Source organism: Lemur catta, chromosome 1, assembly GCF_020740605.2.
Source record: "Lemur catta isolate mLemCat1 chromosome 1, mLemCat1.pri, whole genome shotgun sequence".
Lineage (NCBI taxonomy): Eukaryota > Metazoa > Chordata > Mammalia > Primates > Lemuridae > Lemur > Lemur catta.
The window spans coordinates 264,993,846-265,013,238 of NC_059128.1; the positions used below are offsets into that span (position 1 = coordinate 264,993,846).

The 19,393-nt window shown below is 31.8% G+C and overlaps 1 protein-coding gene across 3 annotated transcripts in view; it reads left to right on the plus strand.

The window, feature by feature from the left end:
* NCAM2 (neural cell adhesion molecule 2) overlaps window positions 1-19,393 on the plus strand; it is a 518,783-nt gene that overhangs the window by 358,871 nt on the left and 140,519 nt on the right. For all 3 annotated transcript variants that reach the window (XM_045557836.1, XM_045557845.1, XM_045557826.1), the window contains one exon: window positions 3,364-3,514. In XM_045557836.1, the coding sequence (XP_045413792.1) occupies window positions 3,364-3,514 (151 nt within the window). The remainder of the gene's footprint in view (window positions 1-3,363; window positions 3,515-19,393) is intronic.

The following is a 19,393-nucleotide window of genomic DNA, read 5'->3' on the forward strand; positions in this document are numbered from 1 at the left end:
TCACCTCAGACATTTGACATTTCTTTGTGTTAGGAACATTCCAATTCATTCTTTTAGCTTTTGCTTTCTTATTTATCTTTCTATCCCCAGAATCCAGTATCGTATGTGTCACATAGATGTGGTTGACGTGTAGAGCAACCTCATAGTTGTGGTTCTGGTTGTAGACCACATAGCAAGAGTAATTCAGAACATAAACTTCATGGCCAGACTGCCTGGACATCCATCTGCTATCACTTATAAGCTGTAGGACATGGCAAGTTATTTAATGTTTCCCTGCATCAATGTCCTCACCTTAAAATGGGTGTGTTATTAGTCCCAACCTCATAGTGGTATCGTTGGGATTAAATGAACTAGTAAATGTAAAATGTTTAGAATATTGTTTAACAGGTATAATTTATCATATGCATTACCTGTAATTATTATTATCTTCAATTCCTAGTTGTTGAATAAATTTCTGACAATATATGCAATGAAAACAAAATAGCACTAGGATCTAGTGAAGAAACTAAGTTAAGAAATTTTATTGCACATATTTCTCTTTATGACATCATTTACACTGCTAGGAGAAAGAGTAATTATAAAAAAGTTCAGTGCATAAAATCAAAACAGGAAGAAAATTAGAAAGTTCAGAGCAAACCCAGACCAAAGAGAATATAGCTAGTAGCAAATAAAAGGATCTTATAAGAACGAAAAATAATCTTTCTGTTTAAAATTCTTGGTGTGACTGTAAAACTTTGTCATATTAACACAATATTAAAACAATTTTGAGATGTTTGTTTGGATAAATTAATGCTTATAATCTTTGGAGAGTGTTGGTTTTCCTCTTTATATATTTAGCAGTTATACATTGTCTTAACCGTCAAGTATTTGAAGTTGAGTTTACTTTAAATTCAATAATGAAACAATGCCAATAGGAATGAGACCAACAGAATATATAATGCAAGGGTGCAAAATTGGGTGCACATTTTTTGTGTATATGTATTTGTCTTGGGTTCTGCATGTGGTCTCTATTTGCTTGTCCAACATCAGGAGAGGTACATGCCCATACTTGCTTTTGTGCATCTGCTTGCTTCCCTCACTTCTATATATCCTCCCGGCACATCTGCCTGGAATTCACTCCTCAGTATCACCCCTTTTTCACCATTTGCAGGTCTCAATTCACATTTTGGTTTTTCAGGAAACACACCTCTGCCTCTACCCTGTCTCTCCATTTACTTACCCCCAAAATGAAACTGTGGTCTTCCGACATGGTACTTTTCACAATTTATTTGTATTGCAATTTAAAATTAATATGTGTATTCTCTGATAAACTGTAATGCCACTAAGGGTAGAAACTATTGCATTTTGCTCAGCACTTTATCCCCAGCTCCTTATTGTAGAATGTTGCACACACACACACACACACACACACACACACACACAGTTGTTGAGTGGCTAAGTGACATGATCCATAATTCCCTCAAAAGGCCAAAGGGGTTAGTTAGTCACTCTAAAAATGTTCAAGGGCAAAGTGTGATGAAGAAAGATAGGAAGTACTGACCACCTCAAATGTGCTGTGTACTACAATTGGATTCTAAATTTGATAATAAATGTCTAGCCAGGTAAGGTCACAAAAATAACCTATAAACATGACACTTTGTATAATTTCAATTGAAATTGCCAACAGAAAATTTAATTTGAAACTTAATAAGGTGGTTATCACATGGATATTTTATTAAGGGATTCTTGAAAGGACAATAAACTCTAAAAATAGTCTTTTATAAAAATATTGAAATAATATTCAAATAAGCAATTCTTAAACTGACCTTCTAGAAAGGCAAAGAATATAACATCAAATCAAATTTCAGAAAGTACATTTCTGCAAAGGATGGGAATAATAATGCATAGTCAGACACTTTGCTTTCTAATCATCTGACTTAATTCAGTGATAGAACCTGGAAACACTAGATAGACAGCTAAAATGCCCATTAACCTGTCTCAATCAAATATCAGATGTCTTAAATTAATCTTCAGTAGGTGTTGCATTAAAGCCAAGATATAAATGAATTTTCTCTCAAATATGTGTAATGCTTTTTTGTAACACAAAGAGAGACATGTCTTTTAGAAAAAATGTCTTTGGTCTTCTAGTGCAAGTATTTGAGTCAGCTGCACATCATGCATCATTACAGAGCCAATGTTAAGTCTGAAAATGACTTAGAACTTCCTAAGGAGTCACACATATTCTCCAAAATTATGTTTTTTCCAGAATTTCTGTTAATGATTTCAGATACCATAATAATAATGTCTAAATGCCATCACTTTTACTAATAGTATGCTGATATTATCTACACACTAATAGTTTTCACAAGTTAAAAACTATACCATGTAGAACAGGTAATGACAAGAAAATATGTTTACTTTCAAGGGAAGAAAATTATAAATTTAAAATGCACTTTTTTCAGTAATGTGAAAGAATATATTTTCCTTATAAAATGAAGAATTTACTTTGTATTATTATAATAATAGAGTATCTTGTTGCTACATTCTAATAAAAATAACTATATGCAAGTTTTTAACCCATAGTAAATAGTAGCTGAAGGATTATCTTTTCTTTACTCAACTACATGTAAATTTCACTGTAATTTAATTTGCTATATAAAAATATTAAAATACAATGCTTCTGTCCTAGAAGTCCAGGTATTTTTTACATGAAGTTCCATAACAATTTCCTCACATTCCTTCAACTATAATATCATCCTACAGGAAGAAATCTGAAGTTCTAAGACCTTAGTAAAAGCAATGTGTCCCAAGAAAAGTATGGAATTCAAAGAAGTTGTAATTATTTATTTAGGCAATCAGGGACAATTTTGAATATAAATTGAAATTTGCCCATAAATTAAAGGATAGACAGCAGTATCTTGGCATGTAAATATGGAAGTAAAATCAGGAGAAATATTTGCAACAAGTCTGTGAAGGGTGCTTACGGAAAGCGTAAGACGTTCAGGACAGCAGAAGTAATTCAAACTAATTGAAATTAATGGTATCTACATTGTAAAATGTGCTTGTACAGAAAGGTTATAATACATAGAGATCTTTAAACTTCAGGCTGAGTCATTGGGGTTTTATTTGGGAGGCAATGCAATGTTATTTATGATTATAGAGGCGAGGGACATGAAATCTTCGTGAAGTTGTTTTGAGAACTTAAAAAGTTTGTTTTTTTAAAAAAACTTATTCTCAGCTATATAAGAAATATTTTCTGCAGCTGGAATGAATTTTTTATTTTTGGCCAGAGAAACATAGAAAATAACATAATGTTATGTATTTGGTCATCATTTTGCACAAACAAGCATAAAATCTTTCTTTTTCCTGAATCAATGTAAACAGAGCCCAGACGGCCGTATTGAAGTCAAAGGGCAGCATGGAAGCTCATCACTGCATATTAAAGATGTGAAGTTGTCAGATTCAGGGAGATATGACTGTGAAGCTGCAAGTAGAATTGGAGGGCACCAAAAGAGCATGTACCTTGATATTGAATGTAAGTTTTTTTCCTTTTGTATGTTTATTAAAAGAGCTTTGTCTGCTTTAAAAAATAAGAATTTTTATAGAAAAATCACAGTACCTATGTAGCTCATGTTTTAATATTTAATGCATAGCTTTGGAAGGAATGTAGCCATTAAAAGTCAGTTATTGGAGACATCTAGTGGATGCTATGGGACATTTCACAGTATATTTAATGATCTTGATATTAATTATCCTGAAAACAGTGACTGTCTTTTTTTTTTTTTGCAATATTTAACCCAAAACACATTTGGTCAATATATCCTCAGATTTTTATCTGATTCTTTATAATATTTATGATTCTGTGTCTCAAACATGCAGTAAGTGTCTTCATTTCTAATTCAAATTGGTTTGGTAAATTATTTTACATCTTCATATAACGTGAAATAATATTTTAATTTCAGTGACATATGTCAGTACTTATATCTTATCAGAATAGTATTTTTTGTCTGTCTGGAAGGAAGGACTATAACAGGATACTTTTTAGAAGAAATAAAAATTTCTGAGATTTGGGAAGTGGAACAGCTAATATGGATAAAACCTTCACAAGTCACCTTAAGTCATTGCTTCGGAATTATAAAATAATTTAGTATACTTGTTATAAGAAAATGAACAAATTTAACATCATTGTCAATAAATATTTATGAATCATTAATGTTGGAGGTTCTCTGATGCTTGCAAGGACTTAACTGTCTTGGTGGGAATATATGAGACACACACTCTTATTGACAAAACATTTCTATTGGAACATTTCCAGCACATTAATACTGATGGATTGTAATGGTAACTGTGAAACAAGATGCATTTTCTTATGGCTAATGCCTTTAGAAAGAAAATATTTTCTCAAGAACAAAGTAATCCATATTATTGTACATATTTGTAGACTGTGTTTGTCAAGAAATTCTTGGAAAGAAATTAACAAATTCTAAAAGGATTATGAAGAAGGCACCTTGATTCTATCACAAATTACTGATTTTATTTGATTACGTTAGACAATTTCCTAGAAAGTCATTTTGTTGCCATTGCACTTCCTGAAAAACAAAAAGACAACCTGATATTATTGAGAATCCACAAAGAAGGAATTGATGCTGATAACATAATTAATATGATTTTTTCCCCTAATACTCTTTTCTGCTATTTTTCTATTATCATAAGTATGTTTCTTTTTTAGGTCAAAATATTGTTAGCAAATTACAAACATTTCTCAATATTTCAACACATTTGCTTATATTTTGTAATTTGACATTTGTATATTTAATCCAACATTTACTTCATATATATATTTTTTGTTTGTTTTCTTTAATGTGAATTGAAGTGAACAAAAACTTAAAGATACCAAGATATGATTTTTATTTGAACTACCAAACCATTTTGGAGGGGAAATCTTTAGAATAATTCTGGCCTCTTTTCACTGTCCTATAAAAGTGCTAGGCAATGCACTATGTTAATGAAACTTAATATTTAAAGATTCTTTTATTTGTATTTTCTAAATATTTTTAAATGTATTTGACACATCATAAAATTATTATGAAATCTCTGTTGGAGATACTCAGAAAAGTGGAGTTTATGGGAACTGAGCATCTTTGATATTTCCAAAACACAGTAAAGCAGAATGGCTCATACATAATATGCCAATACTAGAATGTTAGGACTAGCCAATATGCTAATTGATCACATGACCTGCATCCCTGGAACCTCAATTTCTTTGTTTATAAAATAAGATGGTTGAAGAAAGAGATTCGTGGGACCTCTTCAAACTCAAACATTTAAAAATACTTTTACTCAAGCATATCTGCATTTATCAAGGATGCCTGGAGCTTCTGAATTATTCTTCTTCATGCCTGCCAGCATAGGTATTTATATGAAATAAATAAAAACCTAGACTAAGATCTATGGTTTCTATATGTTTATATCACAAAACCTTATTGAAACAAAGTTTTGAAAACATACAAAGTCCACTTTAATATTCAGGTTTTGTGTTAAGTGATAGCAGGAAGAAGGATGAATAAAACATAGCTCCCCCTTTATGAGAACACTATAATCAAATGAGATTTAAATTGGACCTCAGCATATATTCAAATTTCAAAGTGATAGATGGAGAAAATAATGTGAAATGCTGATACATGATGACATGAGATTTTTAGTTGTCACTGGTTTCAGGTAGGTAGAAAATAATTGGATCGATAAACAATTGTATATTGCAATAAGAATTATTTGCTCTTGTGATCTTTTAAGAAAATGAATACCCTAATAAGTGTTTAGGGTATTAGGATATTCCATTTTTCAAGGACTGATTTCCAGCAAAGTACAAGTTGCTTTTGATCACAGATGCATTCCTCCATCACGGATTTAAATATTGGTTTATTTTTCTACTGAATTATTCAGAGGTAAATGTTTAGACTAAAGCTCACCACAAAATTATGTAGTTTCTCCTATTTAAACAGGATGAAAGATCTTGTCTTGTAAATAGATGTTTTGAGAACTCTTTGAACATTTACTGAGATTATTGTTGCCACCGTGTTGATTAGAGGCTGCCTAGGTAAATATATTTTGAAAACAATAAAATGTTTTTTTTTCCATCTATTAAATTATTGTTAAAAATGACTATTTTTTGTTTTCATTAAATATTAATTTTCCACAAATATTGTTGAAAGTGAGATTTACGACTCTTCTAATGCTTGATCAAGTTTTCCTTTTCTCAAAGTAAAACATTTAAATTTATTGTACTTGAGTAGGAATAATGAGAAAAATAAATATCCTTTATTTTAATACTTTATTGCAATGGAGTACAACAAAAAGCGCATATATAAAGTGTAAAATGTGATCAATTTGACATGTGTGTACATCTGCAAATCTATCAGAATCATCAAAATAAAAATTTCCGTCATCCCAAGAGTCTTCCCAGATCACTTCACAATCTATCTGTCCATTTACATTTATCAGTAAACATTCGTCTATTTTTAATCACTATAATTTAGTCTACATTTAGACTATATACATATAAATACATGTATATAATGTACATAAATACATGTATTACTAATAATTTGATATACATGGAGTCATATGGTATTATTTTTACTTTATTTTTTGAATTTATTTTACTTTTATTAACATAAAAATGGTATATATTTATGATGTACAATTTGATGATTTAAAACACATTATTTCTGATTGCCAATCTTCATTGTATACATTTATGGGGTACAATGTGATATTGTGATATGTGTATACAATGTTAAATGATTAACTCAAGCTAATTAACATATCTGTCAACTTGCTTACCTATCATTTTTTATGGATAGACATTTGAAATTTAGTCTCTTAGCTATATTGAAATATACGTTATTATTAACTATAGCCAGCCAGCTGTGCAATAGGTCTCAAAACCTGTTCCTCCCATCTATCCTAAACTGTGTGTCCTTTGATCAACAACTCCCCAGTCTGTTCCTTTCACCTTCCTCTCAGGCTCTGGTAATCACCATTTTAGTCTTTACTTCTATGAGTTCAACTTTATTAGATTCCATATATAATTGAGATTGTGAGGTACTTATCTTTCTGTGTCTGGCTTATTTAACTTCCTTTCCTCCAGATTCATCCATCTTGTTGCAAGTGACAGGATTTCTCACTTTTTGAGGCTGAATAGTATTTCATTGTGTATCTATAACACACTGTCTTTATCCATTCATACATTGATAGACACTTAGGTTGATCTGATATCTGCATTATTGTGAATAATGCTGCAATGAACATAGGAGTGCAGATTCTCTACGAGGGGCTAATTTCAATTCCTTTGGGTATAAATACCCAGACAAGGGATTGCTAGATAATATGTTCGTCCTAATTTACATCTCCCCCAACAGTGTTCTCTTTTCTTTGCATCCTCTTCAACACTTCTCTTTCAGCTCTTTGAATAAAGCTATTCTAACAGTTGTGAAATGATAGCTCACTGTGGTTTTAATTTGCGTTTTGCCCAATTATTAGTGATGCTGATCATTTTTTCCTGCACATATTGGCCATGTGCATGTCTTCTTTTAATAAATGTCTATTCAGGTCCTTTGCCCATTTTTTAAATCAGGTTATTTGTTTTTTGTTTTTGTTTTTGTTTTTTTTATGATTGAGTTATTTGATTTTCTTATATATTTTGGATACTAACCTTTTCATATGTGTGGTTGCAAATATTTTCTCCCATTCTGTGCATTTTCCCTACAGAGATCTTCCATTCAGTATTCATTGACATAACATGTGTGCATCAGTAATTTATAATACTTGTTCCTGTTATTGTATCTTATGGATATATTAGAGTTTGTTTATTTAGTACCTGTTGAAGGACATTTTGGATTCTTTTATTTATGGAAAAAACCTATTGTGAACATTTTTGAACATTGTATGAACATATACTCTCTTTTCTCTGCAATCAAGATTTTTCTTTGGTTTCTTAAAATAGATTTTTGAAGAGCTAAATATTTTAATTTTCCTGAAATCTAATTTCTTAATATCAGATTTATTAATTGGACTTTTATATTTCATACTGTTTGCTTTTTATCTAAGAAATCATTACTTAACCTAAAGCCATGAAGTTTTATGCCTATGCTTTCTGTTCAGAGTTTTCCAGATTTAGGATTTACGTTGGAGTCTATAATTCATTTTGAGTTCATTTTTGTGGAGTTGGTGTTCATTATCTTTCCATGCACATGTGTAGTTGATCAAGCACTAGTTATTGGAAAGACTTTTTCCTAGCTAAGGCTTTGCCACGATTGTTGATCTATTCAAAGTATCAGATTTTTGTTTTGTTAATTTATATTTTCTATAATCTTTTTGTTTTCTAGTTTGATGATTCTTGTTTTATCTTCATTTCTTTCTTCTAGGTATTTTGAATTTACCTTGCTCTTTATTTCTAAATTTTTAAAATGCAATTATAGGACATTTATTTTAGATATTTCATTTTTTCTAATAGAACCACATAAAATTCAAAATTTTTGGTAAGCAGTGCTTTACCTGCATCCCACAAATTGTGATATGTTACATTTTTGTTGTCATTCACTTAAAAACATGTTCTTATTTTTCTTTTGATTTTATTGTTGGCCCAATAAGAATCCTTTTAACTTCTAAATGTCTGAGGTATTCCTAGATATTTTGCTGTTATTGATTTCTAATTTAGTTCAATTGTGCTCAGAAAATACTCTCTATGATTTTGATTCTTATATATTTTTTGAGATTTGGTTTATGTCCCAGAATATGAAATATTTTGGTGAATATATGATGTGTATTTGCAAAACATATGCCTTGTGCAGTTGTATATTTTGCTCTGTAGATGTCAATTAGATCAAGGTGGGTGATAGCATTGTTTAAATCTTCTGTCTTCATTGAATTTTTTGTGTAGCTGTGCTGTCAGAGTATGGGGTGTTTAAATCTACCATGATTGTGAACTTTCTTCTCTCTCTTTAATCCTGTTGAGCTTTACATTGCATATTTTGAGGCTCAGTGAGGCACACGTATATTTATACTTTGTGTGTTGTATTACTTTCGTATTGTTGCTACAACCAAGTACAACAAACTTAATTATATAATAAAACAAATGTATTGTCTTAAAAGTTATGGAGGCCACAGGGCTGTAATGATTCTCAGTGGGCTGAAATCAAGCATCAGTGGGGCAGCATTCTCTTGTGGAGGCTCTAGGGGAGATTCCATTATCTTCCCTTTTTCAGATTCTAAGAGGCTTTCCACATTCCTTGCCTCATGGTCCCCTTCCATCTTCAAAGCCAGCAATGGCAGGTCTAGTTCACACCACATCACTCTGAACTCCACTTCTTCTTCACAACTGCTTCTCTGTCTGGGACTCCACTGCTCTTAATTGTTAACTGTATCCACTCAAGTAACCCAGGCCAGCCCTCCCATCTCAACAACCTTAGTGACAGCTGCAAAGTCCCTTTTGCCATGTAATGTAACATATTCACAGATTCTGGAGATAAGAATGCCAATATCTTTAAGAAGTCATTATTCTCCCTACACGTCTTCCTCATGAACTGCCCTTTTTATCAAAATGAAATATTCCTCTTTTTCTCTGCTGATCTCTTACCTGATGTGTTATATCTAAGATTTAAATAACTACTCTTGGCCGGGCGCGGTGGCTCATGCCTGTAATCCTAGCTCTGGGAGGCCGAGGCGGGTGGATCACTCGGGGTCAGGAGTTCGAGACCAGCCTGAGCAAGAGTGAGACCCCGTCTCTACTAAAAATAGAAAGAAATTATCTGGCCAACTAAAAATATATATACAAAAAAAAAATTAGCCAGGCATGGTGGCTCATGCCTGTAGTCCCAGCTACTCGGGAGGCTGAGGCAGGAGGATCGCTTAAGCCCAGGAGTCTGAGGTTGCTGTGAGCTAGGCTGATGCCACGGCACTCACTCTAGCCCGGGCAACAAAGTGAGACTCTGTCTCAAAAAAAAAAAATAACTACTCTTGCCCTCTTATGCTTACTTATATTTCATATGAAATTAAAATATGTCTTCATGGCAGCATATGCTAGAATGTTGCTTTTTCATCCACTCTGTAAATTTACCTTATAATTGGATGGTTTAAATGAGGATTCAGCAGTTAACAGATCAGGAAATGAATATTTTAGGTTTTTTTGAACTGCAAATAGTCTTTGTCACGTTTCTTTTTTTCTCTTACAAATCATGAAAAATGTAAAAAACTTTCTTCATTCTAAGCCATACATATAAGATTCTGTCCATGGGCCCTACTTTGGTAGGCACTGGTTTAGCCTATTAAATTTACTGCAATTGTTGATACCATTTTATTTAGGTGTGCACTGTTTGTTTTTGTTTCTTTTTCTTTTTTTTTTTTTTTTTTTGCTTTGTTGCTTTTTGTATGTTCTGTTCTCATTTTCCCACTTTCTCTTGGGATATGTGAAGTTTTAGAATTTTATTTTAATTTATATTGACAGTATTTCTTTAGTTTTTGTTTTATCTTTTTGCTCTGTTTTAAGTGATTCTCTAGGGATTACAATATAAAAACCTATACTTTCACAGTCTATTTAGAGTTAATATTTTGACACTTTATGTCAAATGTAAAAATCATGCATATATCTTATAACCCCATTATTTAATGATCTTTTTATTTTTATATCATATATAATATCATATATTCATTAAAATCCCATCATATATTATGATAAATTTTGTTTTAAGCAATTACAAGTATTTTAAGGAACTGAAAAGATACCTTATGTGTTTATCTAAATACCATGTCTTTTGTTCTTTCTTCATCATTGAAGATCCATATTTCATTTAGCCTGAAGAAATTTATCCTCCATTTCTTATATAACTGATTTGCTTGAGATAAATTCTATTAATTTTTTTAATCTGAAAATGTCTACCCCACCTCTATATTCCTATTCCTAAATGATTTTTTTTTCTTGCTAGTAAGAACTTTAGATTGACATTTCTTTAAAAATGTGGTGCCACTGTCTTCTGGACTTTTTAGTTTCTGAAGGAAATGAGTATGCCATATATCATTTTTCTCTAGCTACTTTCCAGCTATTTTCTTTATCTTTGTTATTTATTTGTTTGATTAGGATGTGTCTAAGTGTGGTGCCCTTTCAATTTTCCTGGTTGGGTTGAGCTGAGCTTCTTTAATCTATAGATTTATATTTGTCGATATATTAGGTAGTTTGGGGCCATTGTTTCTTCAAATATTTTTTCTGTGTCATCTGTGGGATTTAACTTATACACATTAGACATTTTGAAAGTATCTTACAGGCTCATGAGACACTTTTCAATTTCATCTATTTTACGCCTTACTGCACTTCAGATTAAATAATTTTCAGTTGTTTCCTCTTCAAGTTAACTATCTCTTTACTTCATTTCTTTTCTGCTATTGAGCCAATGATGAGTCTTTTTTGTTTGTTTTATTCCAGATACTACTTTTTTAGTCTTTAAATTTCAACTTTGTTCTGTTTTAAACTGTCTGTCTGTCTCTTTGCTGCCAAGTCTTATATTTTCATTCATTCTAAGTGTGTTTTCCTTCACCTCTGCAAGCGTGGGTAAAGCTGCTCTACAATAGCTGTTCTAAAGTCTCCGATCTGATAGATTCAACATCTAGGTAATTTTAGGATTTGCATCTGTTACTTGTCTGTTCCCTTTTAAAATTGGTCATAGTCTTCTAGCTCATCGAATGCCAAGAAATGTTGAATTGTTTCCAGGACATTGTAAAAACTAACTTGTACAGTCTGCTTTTGATAAACTTCTGGAGAATGTTTTCAGCATGAAATCACCTCTTCAGTTGCCAGGTTCACTCTGAATCCCTTCAAGGAAGGCCTAACCTCTGGGCAAAGCTTTGAGAGAAAAAGAAATAAAACGCTGAGAATTAGTTTTTATTCCTCTTCACAATCTTCCTGATTTTGTTTCCTCTAGAAAATCCTTAGATAGTTTTTTTTTAATTTATTTTGTATTATTTTCAGAGTTTCAAATTTTTGTCAATAGTGGAGATGGATATATTGTTGTTAAACTGCCTTTATATAACCATAAATTTCTATATATTCTATCTTAGTACAACTTTAAAGCATGAAAATATTTGATTAGCCTAGTGCCTGGAACCAATAACATGTACATTTTATTTTCAGTTTTCAGAAATACTTTTAATTTGCTTCTTCCTTTTCATTTCTTTTTCAAATTTTATTTTAATATTTTATGTCATATATTCTAAAATAAAATATTTTCCTAATCTATGATTATTTCAATTGCAAAATTCTAAAAAGATTGGAAGGTTTTTCCTCCCCTTCAGTCTTCTGTGAAATTTTATTTAATATCTTTTTCATCAGCATTGTATGTGTTGACACTAGTATCTATAGACAAAAACTTAGCCTTCCTGGAAAGCATTGTAAGTTTACTGGCAAAATATGTAAATGATTTTAAATTTTAATTTGAGAGATATTATCACTTTAGCTGAGTTTAAAGTTAGATGTTTAGAGGTTGTCATAGTATCCTTTAACTTTTGTAGTTAACTTTTATGAGTTATTTCTACTCATATAGGCTGAATTTCATATAAACCACAAGAAAATGGTTTATACTAAACAAATTCTCAAAATTTTATCATGGATTACAATGAATATTTCTATTTTTCTTTTTTCAAACTCCAACTGAAAAGCTTTTCCCTTGTGGATATAACCTCCAAGTAATGAAGGCTATATTTAAACTCTTTCCTCTTGTTATATCTCTGGTTATGAATGTTTTTTAAATATCTATTATATATTACTTGTGAGTCTCTAGCAGTCTAGTTTCCTCTTTGATTAGTCTACATTCTTGTAGCATTTCTTCAGCTATATTAGTCAGAATTTTCTATTTTTCACAATTAAATTTACTCATGAATGCTAGGGCAAAACAAAATATATTGGAATCCTATCTCATTTTTCCAACATTTTGCTACGTTTAAAGATAAATTTTAATTTTAGTGTATTTATTTGCTTATATATTTGCCTAATCTGTTCATTATTTTATGGATACAGGATTATTACTTTCTAAGAGATTATTAAAATGTATTAAAAAAGTGACTCATGTAAATATCTTGAGTGAATATAATGTGAATTCACTTATGATAAATTATATAATATGCTTATGAAAGATTGATTTATACTTAAGTAGAAAATAATATAACTATTAATATTAATTTTTCTAATTGCTGAGAAGTAAAAATAAAATTCTAAGCCCCTCAATTGACTGAACATACCCACTCTAAGCCAAGAGGACCCCAAAGAAACCCTAAAACTGAGATCCCAGCCATGACAAGATGGGATGTCAGACACACCTCGTTATCCCCTCTTCCTTGTTAACCATTATTAGGCTTTCTTTTCTAGGGGTTAAACATAGCCAGACTTCTGAAAGGACTTGCTTCACCCCTGATTTCAATAACTGTCTAAGGCTGCTCCTCCCTTTTTGTGATTTTGCAACTGACCAACATTCCTTCCTGATAAGAGACTCCTGACTGTCAAGCTGCTCTGAACAAGCTACAGAGGATGTACAGTCAGGGTTTTCATGTCCTGTGCTTCATCTTATGACATCAGAGGGCTGAAAATGTCACCCTCAGAACATGCTGACACCTCCATTTTCTGTACATGGATCCCACGAAGTAGCTTGAGCTTAGTTGTGCATGCTCATGCTTTTCCTTTCATAAATATTCAAGATTCCTCCTGTAGCTTTAGCTTTTATAATGCTTTAGTCAGAGCTGTAAATTCCCCCATCACCTGAGTAGTGTTCACTGTACCCATTAGGTAGCTTTTTAACTCCTCCCTTCCTCCCCCTTCCCCTTCTTGATTTCCAATGATTTTTAATTCTTTCTGTGATCATGTGTGCCCATCAATTAGTTCCAAATTATTACAGAGTACATGTGGTCATTTATCCATTCTTGAGTTACTTCAGTTAGGATAATATTCTCCAGTTCCATCCAATTTGCTGCAAAAGACATTAATTAATTCTTTTTTATGGCTGAGTAGTACTCCATGGCATACATATACCACCAGTTCGTTAACCCACTCATGAATTGATGGGTGCTTGGGTTGATTCCACGTCTTTGCAATTGTGAATTTTGCTGCAATAAACATTCAAGTGTAGGTGTCTTTTTTGATAAAATGACTTCATTTTCTTTGGGTAGATACCCAGTAGTAGGATTGCTGGATTGAATGATAGATCTACTTTTAATTCTTTGAAAAATCTCCATATTGTTTTCCATAGAGATTGTACTAATTCTCAGTCCCACCAACAGTGTATAATCATTTCTCCCTGCATCCACACCAGCATCTGTTGTTCTCTGACTTTTTAATAATAGCAATTCTGACAGGGGGATGGTAATATCTCATTGTGGTTTTAATTTGCATTTCCCTGATGATTACTCACATTGAACATTTTTTCATAAGTTTGATGGCCATTTATCTATGTTCTTTTGAAAGGCTTCTGTTCGTGTATTTTGCCCATTTTTTAATGAGGTTGTTTGTTTTCTTCCTTGCTGGTTTGCTTGAATTCTTTGTAGATTCTGGATATTAGCCCTTTATTGAATGTATAGTTTGCTAATATTTTCTCCCATTCTCTATATTGTCCGTTTGCTCTGCTCTTTATTTCCTTTGCTGTGCAGAAACTTTTTAATTTAAACAAGGCTCACTTACTTTTTGTTGTTGTTGTTGTTGTTATAATTACCTTTGGGGTCTTAATCATAAATTCTTTGCCTAGGCCAAATGCTAGAAGAATTTTTCCCATGTTTTCTTCTATAATCTCCTATAATTTTTCTGATTTTGTGCCTAACATGTAAGTCTTCTATCCATCTTATATGAAGATAAGTAGAAACTGTAGTTGTATATTATTAATACAACAAAATAACCATGTTATATACAGAAGCTGTCTAATAAACTTTTTTTTTTTTTTGGTAATTGAAGCCTGATCTGTTATATTTTATTTAGCAACAAATGTATAGTAGTAATAAACCTCTCAGTACCTTACATGAAATGCCATGAAAAGCTAAAGCTATTGATGTAAATAAATAACATATTAGGAATGCTCAGAATACTTTTATTATGATCTTTTGCTATCAAAATGGTATAGAGACTATGAAAATGACAAAGACATTACAAAATGTCACAAAAAATACTAGAACTGTCTTTACCACCTATTACCTACAATGTCATGTTGCTAAGAGTGAGGGGAAAAGAATCAAACCATTTATATTAATAATTTGATATGAGCCCCATTTATTATAATAGCACTAAACGTAAAGTATTTGAAGATTAAGCCTTTTTTTGCTTAAAACGTCTTTTGTGTTTCAGCTTAAGCAGATTCCTTGGCATCCTGCCAGTTCTTTTTCAACATTTCAAAGGCGTTACTTTACTAAGAAGCAGGAGTTGAACTAAAGTTGCAATTTATAAAACAAAGGAGATAACAGGCATGTGATACGTAGTTTAATGCAATAAGCACCGATTACATAATACCTTTGACTACAATTAGAATATTATTAAGTTTTGTGAGTAGGTAGTCATTACATATTAACTATTAATTAGACTTAATTATTTTATGTATAAATTTAATTGAACAGTTATATGGTAACAATGCATGTTAAAAAATAGTGAATTTTTTCATTTACTTTTTTTCTAACTGAGCTTCTGCACCTGCTTTTAATTCTTCTTAGACATAATAGCATTTTGTAAATACATTTATTCCCGTAGTGTAAAAGAAGAAGTTAGGAATATCAGATATATTCTAAAGTTATATATAATAATATTAACTAATCTTATAACAGCCTCATGTTACTTCTATATTTACATGCATTCCAGAGTTAATAGATAGATGCTTTATTAAACAATTCTTTACTCAAATTTTATATTCTCTCAATATAACAGTGATTATACTACCATGATTTCTGCATATATAGGATGAGGTAGATAAGATGTGAACATGATTTTAGCATTTAAAGAAACTCACTTTCATAAATATTTAGAAATTAGAAAAATTCCTTGGTCATAGCAGACACACATTTTATATCTGTGATTAAAATTTTGTCTTATGACCCTGACTTTTACAATCACCATAGTACATTTAAGCCATTTAAACTTTAAAGAAGATGGCTCATTTGCAGACATAAATTGGTTCTACTGCCTGCAACTATTTAGGTTTTATATCCAGTATGGTAATTTCAAGGACAGCAACTGAGGAATATGCAAAGTATATCTCTTTATCCAGAAGATAAAAAGAACAGAACATTAAAAAAGAAAGGAGAAAAGTCTTTTATTGTTCAGCTGTATTTTTTTAACCCAAACTTTACATGAACCCCTGGGAAAATTTTAAGTATCACATATCTCATGTGTATAGATACTATGAATTATTCTACTTTTAAGCCTTTTTTGTTTCCCTCTGACAGATATTATTTGATTCAGATCAAATCTTGACCTTAAAATGTATTTCAGAGATGATGGTGAGGAAGAGTTTTTAAAAAATTTTAGAAAACATTCAACTCTTGAGCGGATAAACCTTAAAAATGAACAAACATCAGACATATTAATAAAAACAGGCATTTTGTATAACTACTGGATTTATCACTGCCTCTTGGCATCTCTTTAACTCTGGTAGCCAGAAATACCATGCACTCTACTTCCAACTGACCGTAGCTGCCTGTCCTTCCTCTGGAATGAAGACTTGCCCTGAGGATCCTAGTTCTCACTGGGACAGTGAGTATTTTAATCAATATAGGCTGCTATAATGAAATATCAAAGACTAGGTGGCTTAAACAACAAACATTTATTTTCCATGGTCTGGAGGCTGGAAGTTTTAGATCAGGAATGTCCACTTCTTGGTGAAGGCCCTTTCTTTTTGTTATGTACTTACGTGGCCTTTTCTTGCTACATGAACATACACGTAGAGATATCAAGTCACTTTCTCTTTTTATAAGGGCATTAATCCCATCTTAAAGTTTCCACCCTCATGACCTCACCTAAGCATAATTACCTCCCAATAGCCCCACCTCCAAATACCAACACGTTGAGGATGGGGGGTTTACATATGTATGTTGCGGGGAGCCAAACACTCAGTCCATAGCAGGAAAGCCGCTGCTTCACAAATGGAACTAGTGCAGAATTTCCACAGGGTGAGACTTCCCATGGAGATCACATCATACTGAGCTTTCACTGACTTTCAATGCTTTTTTCATCTTGAAGATCTTGAAAGATACACTAAAACCTTGTGGCAGAGGACTTAGCTAAAGCAATATACAAATTTCAGTAATATCAGCAGCTCTACTTTGATTTTAATTAATCTGATAGGTCTAATCCTAAAATTAAGTCATTTATATTACTCAAGTTTCAGTATCCTGATTTATAAAGAAGAAGAGATATATCTAAACTCATGTTATTCTTTGAATTAAGACATACTGAAGTTAGGGTTTTACTTATATTTTTTCGATAATATTTATCAGGCAAATAATGTATACCAACCACTTTTTTTTTTAGGTTTTTAGTATACAGAATTGAAAGAAGCAAGCAGAAATACCTGCTTTTATGAACCTTGGCAAGGAAAACTGATAATAAAATAAAATAGCAAAATATATGATATAGGAAACAGTGAAAGGGGCCAGAAAGGGAAAAAATAAATCTGTGCAACAAGATACATCAACCAGCTGTGGCCATAATAATTATGCACAATAAACGATCCCAAATTTGATGTCATGCAGTAATTCTCACCTTGACTAGAATCATTTGTTCCAAGCCAGTTTTGAATAAAGAGTTTAGTTTCAAGGAGCAATGCTTAGCTCTATGCTATGGATCCAGTAACAGGTGTAACCAGGCTGCAGAGACAAGAAGTATAGAGAGGAAACTATCTCATGGTTGACAGCAGAAGCATGAAAAAAACAAGCTTGATAATGAAAACAAAGTGTTTAAGTGTTTGCTCACGTTGGCAGGTGGCTAAGCTAAACATCAATCCATAGGGTAACATATTCATCTTCTATTGGGAAGTCTTTCGGAGTGAATGTTGGCTGAATAATTTAAGCTATGTTAGAAGTACATGCTGTGGGTGAAATTTTAGATATAATGGTAAGAGAGGGACCCACTGCAAATGTAGGGGGAGAATCTTCCAGAAAATGAATGTCAAGTGTGAATTCTTTAAGCAAGAGCAGTTCTGGCGCACTCAAGGGGAAGCACAGAGGTTCATGTGACTGAAGCTGAGTGGGCGAGAGAGAGACAGGAATAGAAGGTGAGGCCATGAACTTAACAAGTGGCTAGAGCTATAGAGATGTGCTGTCCAATATGGCAGCCACTTGTTACATGGGGCTATGGAACACTTAAAACACGACTAGTGCAACTGAGGAAATTAAATTTTAATTCTGTTTTACTGTAATTAATTTAAATTTAAAATATGGTAGTTAATTTAGTTATTGGAAAACATTTAAGTATGTTTTGAACAATTTGAGCATATGAATGTACTTATTTAGCTGTACATTATATAAAATCTAAATGCAGAAGAGGTTTTCCCAATACAAATCTAGTGCCTAATGTGAGATACACTTAAGTGTGAAGTTTACGACAGGTTTGGACATCTTAGAACAAAGAAAACATGTAAAATATCTCAATAATGTTTATTAAATTTATTTTTTTATTTTTAAATTTTATGGACATGTAATAGTTGTGGATTTTTACAGGATACATGTGATATTTTGATACAATCATATAGTGTGTAATGACTAACCTGGGTAATTGGGATATATGTAACCTCGTTTATCATTTCCTTATTTGGGGAATTTTCAAAGTCTTTTCTTCTAGCTATTTTGAAATATACAATAAATCATTGTTAACTAGAGGTACCTTATTGTGCTACCGAACACTAGATCTTATTCCTTGTATCTAACTGTATTTTTGTGTCCACTAATCAATACCCTTTTCATCTCTCACCACTATTCTTTCCAACCTCTGGTAAGCACCATTCTACTCTCTATGTCCAGGACATCAATATTTTAGTTCCACATCTGAATGAGAACATGCAATAATTGTCTTTCTGTGCCTCATTTGTTTCACTTACCGTAATTTCCTCCAGTTCCATTCATATTACTAAAAATGACAGGATCTCATTCTTTTTTATGACCAAATAATATTCCATTGTGTATATATACCATATGTTCTTTAACTATTCATCTATTGCTGGACATTTAAGTTGATTCCATACCTTAGCTATGATTTTTTTACATTGACTACATGTTTCAATTATACTATTTCAAATATATTGGTTTAATTATATTATTACAATTAATTTGACTTATTTTTAGTTTTTAGTATGGGCCTTAGAAAATTTAAAATTGCACAAATTATTCACATTACCTTTCTATTGGACAG